General features: G+C 45.1%; 1 protein-coding gene across 2 annotated transcripts; it reads left to right on the top strand.

Moving 5' to 3' along the window:
* Nucleotides 1–1,945: 1,945 nt before the first annotated feature.
* On the top strand, nt 1,946–13,425 carry HIF1AN (hypoxia inducible factor 1 subunit alpha inhibitor). Of its 2 annotated transcripts, none has more exons than XM_071439021.1 (8): nt 1,946–2,232; nt 3,167–3,417; nt 4,658–4,806; nt 6,468–6,613; nt 7,098–7,204; nt 7,601–7,664; nt 7,891–8,001; nt 13,186–13,425. In XM_071439021.1, exons 1-8 carry the CDS (start codon nt 2,002–2,004, stop codon nt 13,408–13,410), a joined length of 1,284 nt encoding a protein of 427 aa, XP_071295122.1. In that variant the 5' UTR covers nt 1,946–2,001; the 3' UTR covers nt 13,411–13,425. The 2 variants fall into 2 exon arrangements, with proteins under 2 accessions (XP_071295122.1, XP_071295121.1); XM_071439020.1 differs by lacking the exon at nt 13,186–13,425 and adding an exon at nt 9,119–11,533 and having other exon boundaries at nt 1,947–2,232.
* Nucleotides 13,426–16,001: the final 2,576 nt, after the last annotated feature.

Below are 16,001 nucleotides of genomic sequence, written 5' to 3'. Positions count from 1 at the left end.
ACTCAGGAGCTCGGGGCGGTGCTCGGGGCCGGGCCGCTGCCGGTACCGGCCCCCGCCGGGGCTGGGATTGATCGGCCGCGGGTGCAATACTGACACGGGGGAAATGGACGGAAAAGGCAGCGGTGCGATATTTCGCTTTGGCTGTCACCGTCTGAAGCGGGGCAGCGGGAATGTGTGGCAGGAACTGCCTTCCAGACGCGGGGAGCCTCCTGCGGATCGATGCTCAATCGGATCGATGCCGTGCCCGGCGGCGTTATGCAAATCGCCTTCTTTGTATCAGTATCAATATTATTAAATTCAATACCCAAATGTAATCGTCTTATCTCCATGGAGCCAGAAGAAGGTGGACAGCAGAAATGGCATGTTAATTTAGCAGTGTGATTCTTCAAATGTAAGCAATGAATTATTGTAAATAAAATCAATATGAGCATTAAAGGATTTTGCAGTTTACTTCATTATGTAAACTCTGTGGTAGTTGAACTCATTTTCCTTCAGTTATTCACATCAGCCATAATGGGTAATGTCTCTATAACGATTTACGTTATAAAGCTTTGCAACTCAAAAACTATCACAGGCAGTTTGTCATTAAAGCCATTCCTTCTAATAACAACATTAATTTTAAACCTAATAATTGAATGAAGATAGTGATGAACCATAAAACTATATCTGAGATATAGCATGCCTGAGATGGGGGCTTTGTTGCAGATAAAGAACAGGATCCTTTTACCTATCGCAAAGAAAGGCCTATTGATGTCACTTTAATTCAGCCAACTCCCTTACAAACAAGTGTCCACTGAAGTTACTCAGTTATCTAATAAAGTTATTAACTCAGAGCCCAAAGTTCCAGTGTAGATGCTGCTGCTGTTTTCCATGAAGCAGCATTTGGAGCCTCTCCCACCTCTGCAGCCCAGAGAGCTGTGGGGACAGCAGTGTGGGGATAGCACTGGCAGCGCTATCCATTGACTTGGGCTCAGGCTTGGATTGTGGTCAGCTGCTTCTTACATCAGCTCTTCACCACTGGGTATTTATTTTCTGAGCTATGTTTGAGTTTTCCACAGCTGTGTTTCAAGTTTCCTAAGCACCCAAATATATTTGCAAATACACTGTAAAAAATGTTGTTAACCTGTACAGCAGAGATGTTGTAGATTTAAAACGTGAGAGGACACTCATTTTCCCAGAAACTAAGTCTATTAATAAATTTTGGAAGGACAAAAGGAAATTACCTTATTCTCATGAAGGCAAAGTTCTGTGCAGGCAGAACAAATCCCAGCTAGTGTAAGATGAAAACCATTGTATGCCAGAGACCAAAATCTCCAGAGCTGATGCCTAATGTGGCACACATTCTTGGGAAATAGCGATCATCATTCTTGCTGTTTGCAGATTAAAAACCAAATGTAGACTTTGTCTCAATAAACATACAAGAAAATAATTCAACGGCTCAGCTTCAGTCACACAGTTCATGAAATCCTGCTAAAATGATGTAGCCGCCACCACAGGCTGGGTGTTAGTTGCACCAGTCAGTGCTACATTGTTTTTTGTAGCCTGTTTTTTGTAGCCGGTGTTAATTAAGGATCTCGTTTTCAGGCGCGCAGCTCCGCAGCGCATTTCCCGCGGCCGGGCAGAGGCAGCGGGCGCTGCTGTTTCCATGGGCAATGGAAATGCCCGAGGGCAGCGCTGGCGCCCGCTCCGCCGCCTTTCAGGGGAAGGGGCGGCCGGGGCCCGGCCAGGAGGCTGCAGAGCCGATCCTGCTGTTTTCTGCCCCTGCTGCGCTCCCAGCGCCCAGCGGGGCCTGGGAGCCTCGGGAAGGGACCGAGGCCCGGGACAGCGGAGCCCCTGCAGCCTCCGCCCGCGCGGGGGCGCTGCCGCCGCCGCCTCCGCCCCCTCTCTCCTCCCTCTCCATGTCCTCTGCCCTCCGCCTCTGCCCTCCGCTTCCGGCGTTGCCATGGGTGCGCAGCTTCCGCTTCCGCCTTCCTTGGGACGGGTTCTCCGGTGGAGGCGGCGATGGCGGCGGCCTCGTCCTCCTCCTCCTCTTCCTCTTCTTCTTCCTCCTCCTCCTCCTCCTCTTCCTCCTGCTCCTCCTCGGCGGCCGCCGCGGGTTGCCGGGAGGGTCCGGCGGTGGCGGCAGGGCCCGGCTGGAGCGACTCCCAGTTCCGTCGCTACTCGTTCGAGACGCGGCCCATCCCGCGGCTCAGCCACAGCGACCCCCGCGCCGAGGAGCTCATCGAGAACGAGGTGAGGGGGTCCCGGGCGCAGTCACCGCCTCATCCCAGCCCTGTCCGCCCTGGGCACCGCGCGGGCTCTGCTGTAGCCGCTCTCCCATTCCTCTCTGCTGTGGTGGACATTTTTCTTCGGTGCTACAGCGTTGAGTTGTGAAATTGGCAGCAAACGTTTATTTTAAGCCCTTTGTTGTCGGTATGGAAGTTGTGGGAACTTTGTGTAAACCCCTGCGCAGATATTGATTGTTTTCTAAGTGCCAGCGACCACAGATGTAAAAGTTCCTTTACAGTGGTGGCTCTCGTACTGGTTTTGTACCAGCTCAGTCTCCTCGGTAGTTGGGTTTTTTAAGGAAAGTCTGCAAGAAGTTGTGTATGCACAGCTTGGGAACACAGTGCTGCCTTGGTTAGATTGCTTACTGTTAGATGAGATAGGAGATGTACTTTGTCTTCCTTTTGTAGAGGTTCTTTTTTTGCTGTAGAAGAGATGGTCCGTTTTTGGAGGGTGGTTATCTGCAGTCCTCTGAGAAAAGAGATGAGTTCTGTTTCTGGATTCAGAGGGATCTTTTTGCTGGCACATACCCTTCAGAGCTGAGGCTGGAAGTGACCAGCCAGAATCTACCGTGTCTCCTGGCTACGTGTCAGGACCAAGCAGGCCCAGAAGTGTTGCCAGCTAGTGTTTGTCTAACCTTGCTGATGGAGACTGGCTAAGTAGATAGTGCAATCTGTTGTCCCATTGCTACCAGGAGCTTACTGTAGCCCCAGGCCACCATTTTCTTAGAATTTCCTATCATGTCTTGCTTGGTTTTCTCCCCAGAACAAATATACGATTACTTCAAATGCCTTTTCCAATTCCCCATTTTGAAAGGGAGTTTTTGTGGGTGCAATAATGAATGTGTTTGTTCTTAAGTTCAAGAGGTCTTTGAATCAATAAACTTCCTGTTTCTCTCCAGGAGCCAGTGGTGCTGACAGATACAAATCTGGTTTATCCTGCTCTGAAATGGGACCTGGACTACCTCCAGGAAAACATTGGCAACGGGGACTTCTCAGTGTATAGTGCCAGCACACACAAGTTTTTGTACTATGATGAGAAAAAAATGGCCAATTTTAAGAACTTCAAACCCAAGTCAAGTAGGGAAGAAATGAAGTTTGCCGAGTTTGTGGACAGACTCAAAGAAATACAACAAAAAGGGAGTGCTGAGAGGTAAGTGATAAGTGGAGTGTGGAGGTTTCTCTGTTTCTTCAGACCTAAGTAGGAGCTAAGTTTCTCTTCAGTGGGTGTTGATGATTAAAGTGTCATGAACTTTTTGGAATTTTTATTTGTTTCTTCTTAATGACCCTGCTTTTCCTGCAGGGCTTCTAGTTGACAGCAGCCTTGTTACCTTATTAGAAAAGTCAAACCAAACAAACTGTTCACACTGGCTGTAGGAATTTAATTATTTTTCCCCCCTCTGTGTGAGGCAGGGTTTGTATAGAGAAAGAATTAAGCTTCGCTTTTTTTTGGCAGACTGTGGTATTGGTAGAGAAGCTTGTTGTCTGATGTAAAGGTATAGGCTATGGCATTCAGGCTTTCCCACAGAATCCCAAGGCAGCTGGAGCTAACCCTCTTTGGGAATATAGACCAGGTTGTGCACGTGCTGTGTACTGGGGGTGATGGCCTGTGCCACTAACAGAGCTGTGGGTCACTGAGAGGAGCTTCAATTGGACATGGAATAGAACTGTCAGCAGCTTAACCCTTAGTGTTTTCAGTCACAGCCCTCTAAAAGGAATTACAGATGTTTAATTGTGTCTTATTGGCAGCAACACTGCCTACTTGTCATCTGTGCCTTTCTCTTCTTTCTCAGCTTTGGGTGTGCTTTTTCCAAGAGAGAAGTCAGTCCTTGCTCTTGGAAATGCATTTTTTTCCAGCATTGCAGACAGCAGTCTGTAATACTGTGATTGTTGGTACAGAGGTTAGATTTCTCTGATCTCTATGTCTAAATGTAAACATGGCTTTAAGTAACTTGATACTGAAATGTGCAGGCTCTCCTGAGCCCTCTTTTTCCCTCATGTAGTTCTGCTAGAAGAGGTAACTGATATTGCAGGTGAGTTAGAGGGGTGGCATTCATCTAGGGATTTATTTGATATTTGATAATGGCCAGTCTGTTTAGAGTTTCCTCCTCCTGCCCTGCGAGAGGGTTGTTCTTCCTTAAAATTATTTTTTTCCCTTGCCATTGTTCAAGTTGAACCAAGATCTGTTCTCTTGTGTACTGGGAAACCTTACAGCAAAGTTTGTGGACTTTTTGAAACTGTTTTCTTCCACAGGTATTGAAGCTGTGTAGTGATAGAACAGAATCTCTAGGAAGTACTTCTCTGTTTTGAAATCTTTCTGAAGAGACAGAGTATGTCTGTGCTCATGACAAAGTTTAATACTTGATTTCTGCTTTCTCTCTTGGACAATTCAGGCTATATCTACAGCAAACACTGAATGACACAGTTGGAAGGAAGATTGTAGTGGATTTCCTTGGCTTCAACTGGAACTGGATTAACAAGCAGCAAGGGAAACGTGGCTGGGGTCAACTGACTTCTAACTTGCTTCTTATTGGCATGGAAGGTAAATAGCTTCCTCAGACTGAAGGAGAAAGGGAGAAGATTGCATCAGCAGTTCTGTATTTCAGTTCCAGAACGTCTTTCAAATGGATTTTCCCCTAGATCTGTGTGTTCCTTTAGAGGAGGTAGTGTAAAGCTTTGCTGGGAGGAGACTGTTGTCACACCTTGACTTGGGAAACAAGGAAAGGAATAGTCTGTATTTTGCCAGGGATGTACTGTGAATGCCTGAATGTAATGTGCTCATGGAAAGGCTCTGTGATGCTGGTGGGACTGTGTTTCTAGTAACTGCTAATGATATCCTGGGATCTGTTTTCTGTTTGCATGCTTCAGGCACTGTAGATTTAAAAAGCTCGAAGCCTGCAGATTCGAAATGCAGAAAGGTTTGCAACTTGAACAGTGTTAGACTTCTGGGCTTTTCTGAGTATGTCCAATGTCTGCCCAGGAGGAAGTCTGATTATTTTGTGAAGCCTTTATTCTTATTTGAGCTAGTACACTGTGAGGAGGAATTCTCTTTTGATTAAGACCTGATTTTTTTTTCTTGAGAGCCTATAGGACAGTGGGAAACTTGAAGATGGGTAAATTCTAAAAGTATTTGAATAGAATAGAATTCCAAATTCATGTGGAGCCTGACTAAGAGGCAAGTGCCTTAGAAGACTGAGAAACCACTAGACTGTTGACAAGGAGAACATTCTTTTAGAAAGTAATCTCGATAACTGGGGAAGACATGTAGACTGTTCTGTGAAGTGGGAGAGCCAGTAATCAACATGGCCAGTATATCCAATTATAATTGTTCAGTTACACAACTTGGATGGTTTTTTCCCCTTTGCACCAAGTCCTACTCAACCTACAGTAGTTTGTCTTTGCCACTTGTTTTACTAGCTGAGAAAACATAATATAAAATCAGTGGACCAACACTTCCTTACAGGCTATATAGTCACTAAAATCTTATTAACATGTTAGCACAAGAACCAAGGAATTGTCTTGAGCCAGCATGTGCTAGAAAAAAGAATCTCTTTAGAGCAGCATGTGATCGTATGATCTATTTAATGAAATTATGGGGTTAACTGTTATCTTAATTCTTGCAGGCCAAGAGAGTAATATCTGAATTGGCAAACAGCCTGAAAAACAGTTGTGAGGGGTACAGAACAACCCCCTGCATTTAAAGATTTGATTAAATTTCAGATCTAGTGGCAACAGTCAAGCACTGTTAATCAGACTTGAGCGGGTGCTATTGGAGCTCCATTGACAGAGATTGTTTAGTTGTTTTCTTGAAAAACTTCTGGGACTTTTTTTCAAATCCAACCACTGAACTCCTTTTCTCTAGACTAATAATCTTTGACAGTCTGTTCCACAACTTGTCATTTAAGCAAAGTGTTTTATGAAAAAGCTTCCTATCAACATTCAGCATCTGCTGTTCATTGGAACAAGCTGGAATTCCTAACCCTGTAGAGCATAAGTTGCTGAGTATGGATTTAGAATGGAAATTAAGTGGAGTAGCAGCTCCTCAATAAAGGCTGATGATAGGATGTTTGTAACATTCCTATTGTCATTTTCCTTGTTTAGTTTCTGAATATGTGGGAGTATATTTTCTGTCTTCAGCAAAGAATATAACTTGCATCCCTTTCATACCTGAGAGCGTCTTGATTTTCTTTTCTCTCTGTGTAGGGAATGTGACACCAGCTCATTATGACGAGCAACAGAACTTCTTTGCTCAGATTAAGGGTTACAAGAGGTGTATCCTGTTTCCTCCTGATCAGTTTGAATGCCTCTACCCTTATCCTGTGCACCATCCATGTGACAGACAGAGCCAGGTGAGAGTAGCAGATCTGTTCTCTGCTCCTTGCCAAAAATGGGCATTTGTAAAGATGCTAGGTGGGAGGAAGCTGCACTGGAGTTAAAGCTGCAAAACACTTGCTGAGCTTTTGCAAAACCTCTGCTCAGTTTTGTTAAGTGGGGAATGCATTGGTGGTTTTCTGTTTGTGTCTGGTTCCGACTTGCAAGTGCTAGGGCCATAAAAACCTCCTTACTGATACACAGTGGGTCTGCAGTTGCTACGTCCTCTGTTCTCTTTCACTGATCACTGGTCAAACACAGATTTGTTGACAGACAAATTGCAAGATTCCTACCTGTATTGCACTTGGAGGGTACTGCAGGACCTCACAATAAAGTTAAGATACAAATGGAAATGTAAAAGTCATGTAAGGGGAGACCAGGATGATTTGACACTGAGAGCCAATAATGAGGATTGTCATTGCAGGAGATTCTTCTGAGTTTCTTAATGTTTTCTCCTATTAGGTGGACTTTGACAATCCTGACTATGAGAAGTTTCCAAACTTCCGGAATGTGGTTGGCTATGAGACGGTGGTGGGTCCTGGGGATGTGCTGTACATACCTATGTACTGGTAAGAAGGATGGCTGGACTGCACTGTGATAAAACACAGAGGTTTAAAATGTTTTCTACTTAGTGTTGGGTTGGCTCTTAAGAGTATTTTGTTTTTACTTCTCCAGCAACTGAGATATTTTCTGTGATATCTTGGGCCAGCATGCTTCTAATTCCTATCTGTTGGATGGGAATAGTAATTCTCCCTGACACCACTTTAATTGTACATGTACTTACTAACGTGTGAGAAAAGGATCTATATTTAAATAAGGAGAGCTTTCCAGAAGTTTTGAAGTCTTGATGCAGGAGGTATAGGGCCAGGCTTGTCTAGTGCTGTCTGAACTCATCATCCAAGGTATTTCACTATAAGCTACAGCAAAATAGTTTCTTTTCTTTTTTTTATGTGATTTCCATGCAGGTGGCACCACATTGAGTCTCTCCTGAATGGGGGGATTACCATCACTGTGAACTTCTGGTACAAGGTGAGTACAAGCACAGCTTGGTTCGCCCCATCTCAGATGATTTTTTCAGGTAGAGATGTATTGGGACACGTTGTCGATATGAGAACTCCGTGGCACCAAGTCCTTTGCTTCCGGAAGCTACTTTTTCCTCTTCAGAGTTGTGTGTGTGAAGAACTGGGTGACTGGGTACAGTGGAATAAGCTGCCAATACAGGAAGCGTGCAAATGACCTCTTTTTGATATTTCAGGGTGCCCCAACCCCAAAGAGAATTGAGTATCCCTTAAAGGCTCATCAGAAAGTGGCAATAATGAGGAACATTGAGAAGATGCTGGGAGAAGCCTTAGGAAATCCACAAGAGGTATGGAAAGAACCATGTGGTCACTGCTGTTGAAATCATTAAGGCATAATGCAAAACTTGAGATGACAGCTACTTGGCTCTCTAGGTGCCAGAGTGAGGGTGGGAAAGCAGGATTGCTCTTTGCTGATTCTTCCTGCAGTCTTCAGAAGGTCATTTGCTTACAAAACTGCAAGCTCTTAAAATTACAATTATGGAAAGGACCCCTACAAACAATGTTTGTTGTTCTTGTATGTGGGAAAAAAGTGTACTTTAAATTTGGGCACTTCAGGAAAGTGTTGTTCCCAAAAACTCCTTAGTCTTCTGTGCAGCAATGATACCCATTTACAAAAAAATTTGAAACTGTTTCACCTGTTGAATCCAAGTCTCTTAATAACAGAAATTTCTTCTATTAAGTCCTGTGCTCTTTAACATGTCTCTTGCTTGTGTCTGAATTCTTTGCAGTCTTAACTATCTGGTATATCAAAAAAAAATACACTGAGGTACTAAGTCTAAAAAGACAGAGGTACTAAGAGTATGCCTTTGAAGATCTGATCATCTGAAAGTGGAAATGCAGGTCAAGGATAGAAATGCTTTCATGGTCTGTAATCCTTACCACTGTGGAGAAACTCCTCTTTAGCCTTTCCCCTGAGATTTTTTTACTGCCATAGCATTCTGAACTTCCCTCCATGATTAGGCAGTCCTGAGATGTGGGAGTGGTCTTGACTGAAAAAAAAAACCTGTAGCCCCCCCCCTCTTAGTGACCCCAGGGACCAGAGAGGATTCAATGAGTGAGAATGTTCCTTCTTTCCCTGAAAAGAGCAACCCGTGATGACTATTGATTCTCTTTAATAGCATCTACTTAGAAATCACAAAGGTTAGGTGGGAAGTGAAAATGTTTCGGGCATGTTTCCACTCTGGATGGAATGCTTTGGTGTCACCTGAAGTCAGGTGTTGACAGAGAACTGCAGTTTCGGTAGGGTATTTTAAGAATGTGTTCATGTGCGCCCCAGTGTTTTTCTAGAAAATACTTTGAAAGTGATTAGGTGTATCTTGGGCTCTGTGATGCAGAGGGAGCAGGCTCTGTGCTGCCATTTCTGTGTAAGTGTCCTGGCTAATGACTTGTTTTTGCTTTGAACAGGTGGGTCCCTTGTTGAATATGATGATTAAGGGCCGGTATGACTAATGCCTGGTGGCCCTGGCTGATGTTGGAGCTGCTTTGTTCACAAGCAATGGAAGATACTGAGCGCTAGTATTGCACGCAGCACTTAACAGACTGATGGGTTTCCTGGCCTGTCCTGCCCCCACTACAATAAAGGGGCTACTGGAACTGCAAAACCATTAGTACCCTATTCATCCTCCATTCTCATCTAACTGAACCTCCCAAGAAAGAGTCTGCACTTACTGGAAGCTGGATTCATGCTCACTAACTTGTTTATTTTCTTCCCTCTGCCCTGTTTGCCACAACAAGGAGCATGGCTTCTGGCACTCGGATGTGTTACTTCAGGATTTTCAGGCATATGAAGAAGAGCTTGGAGGATAACCAGGAGCAATATTGTTTCCTCAGCCTCATGGGGTTTGGACCTCTTGGCTGGGTTTGTGTGTTGGTGGCAGCAGTGGATATAAGGCGGGAAATGTTAGGTTTCACAGTCCTCTGTTGTTAGAGGACCTGTCCCTGCTCAACTCTGGCACCTTTTTGTATTAATGGAAACGAACATGTGAGATGGCCTGTGTGTATTGAGCAACTGGACAAATGATTCAGTTCCTTCAGCCTAAGACATCTATGCTTTGGATGTAGTACAGGGTAGAGATCAGAATGAATTTATCTAGTGTGTGAGCACCAAATCCTATGCTGTCCAAATAACATCTGTCTTGTATGAGTCTAGGTAAATCTCCTTTCTGACAGCTTTTTCTGGGGAGTGAAGGCTTCTCTCCTGCTCTTTTGAAGCTGCAGTATGGTTCAAAGGAGATGTAGCATTATGAAGGGAGATGCATAAATGCCAGGGCACTCTCCAAGTCATGAATGATTAAGCCACATTTTTAAATTAAATATCCAAGGGATGCTGAGCTCAACTGTCACAACACAGTGTCAGATAGGTACAGAGCCTCACTTCTCCCCAGCAGGGTGCTGGCTCCTGAGACTAGCACAGGAAAGTGCCCTTTTTACTGAAACTGCAAGAACTCAAGTGTGTGTGGCTGCGCACAGGTGCGCACGTTTGTGTGATTTTGTGTGGCTCCTGTCCATCAGTTAAATCCATGCCAGTGTGTGGTTCTCTTCCTTGTACAGTCATGTGAAAGAGTTCAGGGCGTTTTGTTTAAATGTGATTAAGTTTATCTTGATCCTTTTTGTGTTCCGGGACTTGACATGGCAGACTGGAAGTGACAAGACCAGAGCACAGGAACCAGAAAAGCCTCTGTTTGAGTCCTCAGTAATCACTCTGAAAAGTAACTTTGCTTTCCTCCTTCTCCTCTTCCATGCAGAAGCCTTAGGCTCATGTGGAAGCTGGCTTTTTATTCCCTGAGGTGTGCTGCACTGCTGTCCCTGGTTTGGGGAGCGGTGCAAAGATCTTGTACTTGTGATGTGGTTGTAATGGGTTCCAAAAGCTAGAGGTGGGAGAAGCTGTTTCATAGCCCATGTATCTCATCCCAGAAAGTGTAGAATTTGTTTTGTTGAGACTTCCCAGTGTTTCCCCTGTTGTGCTGGGCTTGTTCTGATGTGGGTTCTGATAAAAGTGTAACATGCTACTTGAGAAGTGCTCCATCTTTGGTCTCAGGTCCCATCTTTTTCTGGGACAGTTCATGCACCACTTGCAGTGGGCTTGTCTATCACAAAAGTGAAAGGCTTCTCAAACAGGAGGAAACAGGAGGTCCTGAGGCAAGTTTTCTGGCTGCTTTACTGGTCAGAATAAATGAAGTTTAATTGGCAGCTACAGGGTCCTTGTTGAAGAAATGTGTGTCACTGAGTAGTCTGACTGCCATGTTGCAGGCTCTCCAGAGCTGTGGTTAGATCCAGACGAAGGTCACTCAGCTGGATGCTTATCAATGCTCAGCCTTTGGACAACTGGGGAAGAACCTTCTGACTGGCCAAAAGCAAGGCCTTCCCAGGAATCTTGGGCACATGCCCTTTGTTGAAAGATGCTCAAATTAAATCCCATTCTGTGCTATTTATTCAGCACATGGTAGTCTTCAGTACTGCTTGTTAGACACCATCAACTCTTGAAGCTCAGGGTGGGAGTTCATATCCCATGTGGAGAGAGAATGGTACTTACAGAACTTTTAGGATCCTTTTTTTTCTTTTATTTGCCAAAGGTCTAACTTTTAAAGTGTCTGAACAGGTTTTGCTGCACTTGACTTTGTGAAAGCTCATTTACAATGCACTGATGGACTGACTCCCTCCCCCTCCCCTTTTCACCTTGTGCTTTCAATGCCCCTTGCCATGGTATTGGGAAGCTGTGTGTTCTCTGCTAGGGGTGTGTGTACAGGGGGTGGGGTGTGACAAACACATGGTACCTTCTGAAGTGTAGTTCTTAAATACAACCAATGTTGAACAACAGAATGGTGTGGCTTTTATTTTGTGAGTGGCTGTGTAGAAGGGCTCTATAAGGACGTGTGTCTAAATCTACCTTTCAGTCTGACAACTCCACTTGTGTTCTTCACTGGTGAAGGCTGTTGGTCTCCAGAACTGCCTTCAAAACAGCAATACCAATTGCATTATTATGAGTCTTCACAACTTTCACCATACTACTGCCAGAAGCCTGAAAGGAAAACTGGGAATAAGATAGTGTGCTTGTACCCTGTCAACAAGAAGTGTTGGTGGGCAGGGAAAAATTCCCTTCCCTGCTGACCTGAATGCTGTCACCATACTCTGACTGGATGATGGAGCAAACTACACAAGCAGGCCTGATGAACTCAATTAATTGTCCTGGAGATTTTGGGGGGAAGCTTGCTGTGTGTACCTGTGCTGTATGTTAGCAGCCTTGGGAGATGGAGTCCTCTCTACCTAGTAAACAGAAGTTATTTTACAGTAATATTAACTCCACAGCAATCTTGAAATATAACCATTGGTGAAACGCTGACTAATTCAGAACAAATGGCTAAGATGTAGTAAAATATGGAAGAGTCGAATAGTAGGTGAAGGATGTTGGCATTGTGGGAGAGCGAGATGCCTCAGCCTGGGCCACTGCAAATGCCATTCTCCTCACACCCTTGGGGGACAGGGTGAATGTGAAGGGAGTAGGAAAGCCAAGTGCAGAAGTCTGACTCTGGGTGCTCACCCTTCCCTGCTGTGCCTGCTGGCATCATCATCTCTGAACAACCATGCTTGTGCTCCACTGAACTTTGTGATCTACTATGTCTGATCCTTTCAGCTCTGCATTGCCTCTTGGATAACGTACAGGTGGCATCATAAAGCTCAGAAATGTTTTGGTTGTGCAAAGAGCAGAGGAAACTGAGATGAGAACTGTGTAATTTGAAAACTAGGTCAGAGGCCAAGATTTTTTACTTGTACTTACAGTCTTTTTCTTGTTTTATTTTATTAACTTAGGTTCCTTAATACCTTTCTTCTCCCTTTTTTTTTCTCCTCATTTCCCTGCTCCTTGAAAAGAGGGATTCTTCTGAGGAGAAGTCTTAATCCTTGTAAATCATAGCTGCAGAATCTTTCCTGTGTAAGGAGAAGCACATGGATTTTTTAGCTGATCCACTTGTTCACCCCCTTGTTGACCAGGGTCATGCTCAGCTTAGGGATATTTGGAGTGATAAATCAGGTCCAAGGCGAAGCCAAGAGGTGAGGATCAGGCCTGGGCTGAGGAGGTATCAGACACAGCTGCAGTGCAGTCTGACTCAGCTGGGGGCAAGGGGTCACCCTTGCCATCAAAGCAGCTCTTGAGAGAGAGAGGGGCAGGCCTGGGCAGAGACTTCTTTTGTTTGCAACGGCTCTTATCAATGGCCAAGCTGACCTTGAACACAGCCAACTGTCCTTTAAAGCCCTAGAATGGGCTAGTGCTCACTCTAGTGCTCTCAGGGTCTCAGCAATCTCCTGGCAGGCCTTTGTTAATGCATGGTCTCAGCCCTTGAAGCAGAGCAGCAATTGCAGCAGAGGTATTGCCTTTGCTCATGTGTTTCTACACTTAGAGAAATGCATTTCTGCCTCGTGTGTGTGAGAAGCATCCTTGCACTCTTGCTTCTGGTCTTCATCTGTTCCTGTTTCAGAACAGAAAGCAATCTCCCATCAATGTCCTCAGAAGCTCTGAAGCCACCATCTTCCCTGGGCACTTCTCTGCATTGCTGCTGCCTAGACTGAAAGGGAAAGATGCTGTTACTGTGACAAACACATGCAAAGTAAGTTCTAATTACTGCCTCGAAAAGTCAAATATTTGTTGCAAGCAGAGGACTAATTGTGGGGGGAGGGAGCGGAAGTCGAGGCTCTTGGAGTGAAAGTGGAACAGATGCCCGGACGCCTTGGGGAAACACAGCTTTCCTCTACAAATCAGAGCTTTAAATTACAAGGCTTTTACCAACGAGAACAGTTGTGGGAAGTCGTCTGCTCTCATTTGCGTAATGGCTTCTGTCACTGGTGATTAGACACAGGATGAAGGAAAAGAAATTTGACAATTAGGAATGAGCGATCATTAATCAGAATCTTTGTTAGAAGGAGGGAAGGGGGGGAGAATATCCCACAAACAATGGAGGCAGCCACTAGAGCCACCGTGAAGTCCACAAGATGCATAACTAAGTGCTCCTGTTGCTCCACGGAGCCATCTCTGCCTAGGTACAGAGCAGCAAAGAGGGTTTTGTGAGGCTTGGAAAGCTTGGGGAGGAAGGCAGTGAAGCAATATCCTTCCAGTCCTACTTAGTAAGGGAGAGAGCATATCTGGGAGACCAGTCCTTCCCCCACTGACACCTTGCACTTCCATCTCGATGCCTGGCCACAAACTGACAGCAAAAACCACAGAAACAAGGTCTTAAATTTTCTGTCTCCTTTCTCCACATTTTGCATGCAGTTTGTGGTGTGGAAGAGAGCAGGCAGGGGCCTTGACTGGCATGCAGCAAGCTTAGGATAGGCAACATGAAAGCAGTTTCAGGCTCTTTTCCTGATAATGTCATTTTCTACAAGAGCAATGAAGAACCTGATGGACTGCATGACAGGTAAAGAAAAGAAGGCAGTGGTGACTTCTCTGTGTCTGTCATTTGCTGTCTTGCCTCATCATCCACTCATGCACAATCCACTATATGCTTTTGTTTGGGTTTTGTTGGCTTTGATCAAATTATCATACATATGGAATCTATGTTACCTGGTTTTCCTACAGCTGTCATTCATGGTCTTGTCAGGTTAAACACTTTGGTGTAGTTTGCATGAAGAGGCATTGCCTCTGATTAAATCAGCAGTTCTAACCTGGGAGGGGGCATGACAGACCATTTGTAGGCATACAGTGTTGGTTGGTTCATCTGAACACTTAAGCTTACTGGATCCATTGATTTCAGTGGCAGTTCCTGTCTTTGCAAGGCTGGGTCATTTACTTGAGGTGAAGGTCTCCATCAGGGTGATTATTCTTTCTGCGACTGGAAATCAAAGCAGATACAAAGGTAAAAAACAGTGGGAGCTCATACCTGTGGCCCACTGGGCCCAGGACGCTGCATTCCAGCAGGGAGGGACTGATAACAGACTGAGTGAGCTGAGCTACAACCCACAAAGAGGACTTTCCGAATTTGTCATTTCTTCCGAGCAGCAAGAGGTTTTGTTGTTTAGTATTGTTCATTTTTGTGCTGGTGAATGCTTTGCCTGCTAAATAAACAGTTTTTTTCCACTTTTCTCCAAGGAACTATTTTCCCAGACCAGTAAGGGGAGGGGCTTGCTTGAATCTGCTTTCTAGAGGAACCCCTTTAGAGGTTTTCTCCCAAATTTGCCCTAAACCAGAACAAAAGGGGAGAGCTGAAGCCATGTTGTCTCATTCCCTGCTGGCTCTGAGCTCAGACAAATGAGAGCAGCTTAGATGTTCAACCTCTTCCCATGGCTAGTGTTCACCACAGGAACTCAAATGAAAGAGAGAACAGTAGATCTCAGGACAGGATCAAGCAATGATCTAACAGGGTTTTTCATCCAGAGCTCATCATGACAGCAGTTAGGAGAATCACTGGTCACATTGCTTAGGATAGGAAGATATGTCAGGTAGTGACTTTTATTCCCCCTTGAACACAAGAGGAAGGCTGCTCCTCATTTACAACACTTTTAATGTGTGCTTACATTTGGAGTGCACCTTGTGCTCTTTGTAGAGGGGGAAGGTAGGTTGTGCTGTAGTAGGTAGCAGGGTCAGAATTCACTTAACAAACTTGCAGTAAACCCTGAGCAATCAGACTTTGACATGGCAGGGCATTGCCCTTTCTGTAAGAAATGTCGCTCTACTGGATGGCAGGAGCACAAGTGTGACTTTTGTCCCAGTGTCAGCTGTGTTTTTGGTTTTTTTTCCTGAATAGTCAGGATTTGCCATTGAATGCCTTGATGGGGAGGACCTTTGGATGTGACTTAACCTCTTGGGAAGCCAGGAAGGGAGGCTCTCCTGTGTGTAGGTAATCTGTGTTACCAGATCTGCTGCATGCTCTGTGCTCCTTGAGCTGCTTAAGCAGTACTGGCCTCATGCAGTGAGCTGTGTGAGGGCTCAAGCTGAGCTGAAAGCAGCTAAAGGGGTGAGGTCAAATAGTTTGCTTCTATAAAAGGACATTCTCCATGTCCACAGAGAGGGCACATGGGCTGATAATAGCATCCAAGGGGATAGTTTCTGTAGAAGAGATTAGTAGCACCGGCAATGGGCTGATTCTGCTGCAAGTTCCCTTGCCAGGACCTCTGATATTTCGAAGCTGCTCCCAACCATCTGTGTTTCATTGGGTTAAAATCCTTCTGGCAGCAAAGAATTACTGGTGCTTGTGGGTATTTGGGTCAAATGCCAGTCAATACAGGCTGTGGAGCTGGAGGCAAGGCCTTGCTTGGTGTTTGAGGTAATAAGCTTCTGGTCTGTCAGCTCACGGGAACT

Source organism: Agelaius tricolor, unplaced genomic scaffold (genome assembly GCF_023055355.1).
Source record: "Agelaius tricolor isolate 1412-34295 unplaced genomic scaffold, bAgeTri1.0.p SCAF_13, whole genome shotgun sequence".
NCBI lineage: Eukaryota > Metazoa > Chordata > Aves > Passeriformes > Icteridae > Agelaius > Agelaius tricolor.
The sequence above is the reverse complement of the archived record's forward strand: the minus strand, read 5'-3'. Positions and strand labels throughout refer to the sequence as shown.

Bases quoted from the DNA above. Each gene is read 5' to 3' on its own strand.
- HIF1AN (XM_071439021.1), top strand. From the start codon at position 2,002: ATGGCGGCGGCCTCGTCCTCCTCCTCCTCTTCCTCTTCTTCTTCCTCC. The intron at 4,807-6,467 runs GTAAATAGCTTC...CTCTCTGTGTAG, and splicing joins GCTTCTTATTGGCATGGAAG to GGAATGTGACACCAGCTCAT. The intron at 7,205-7,600 runs GTAAGAAGGATG...ATTTCCATGCAG, and splicing joins CTGTACATACCTATGTACTG to GTGGCACCACATTGAGTCTC.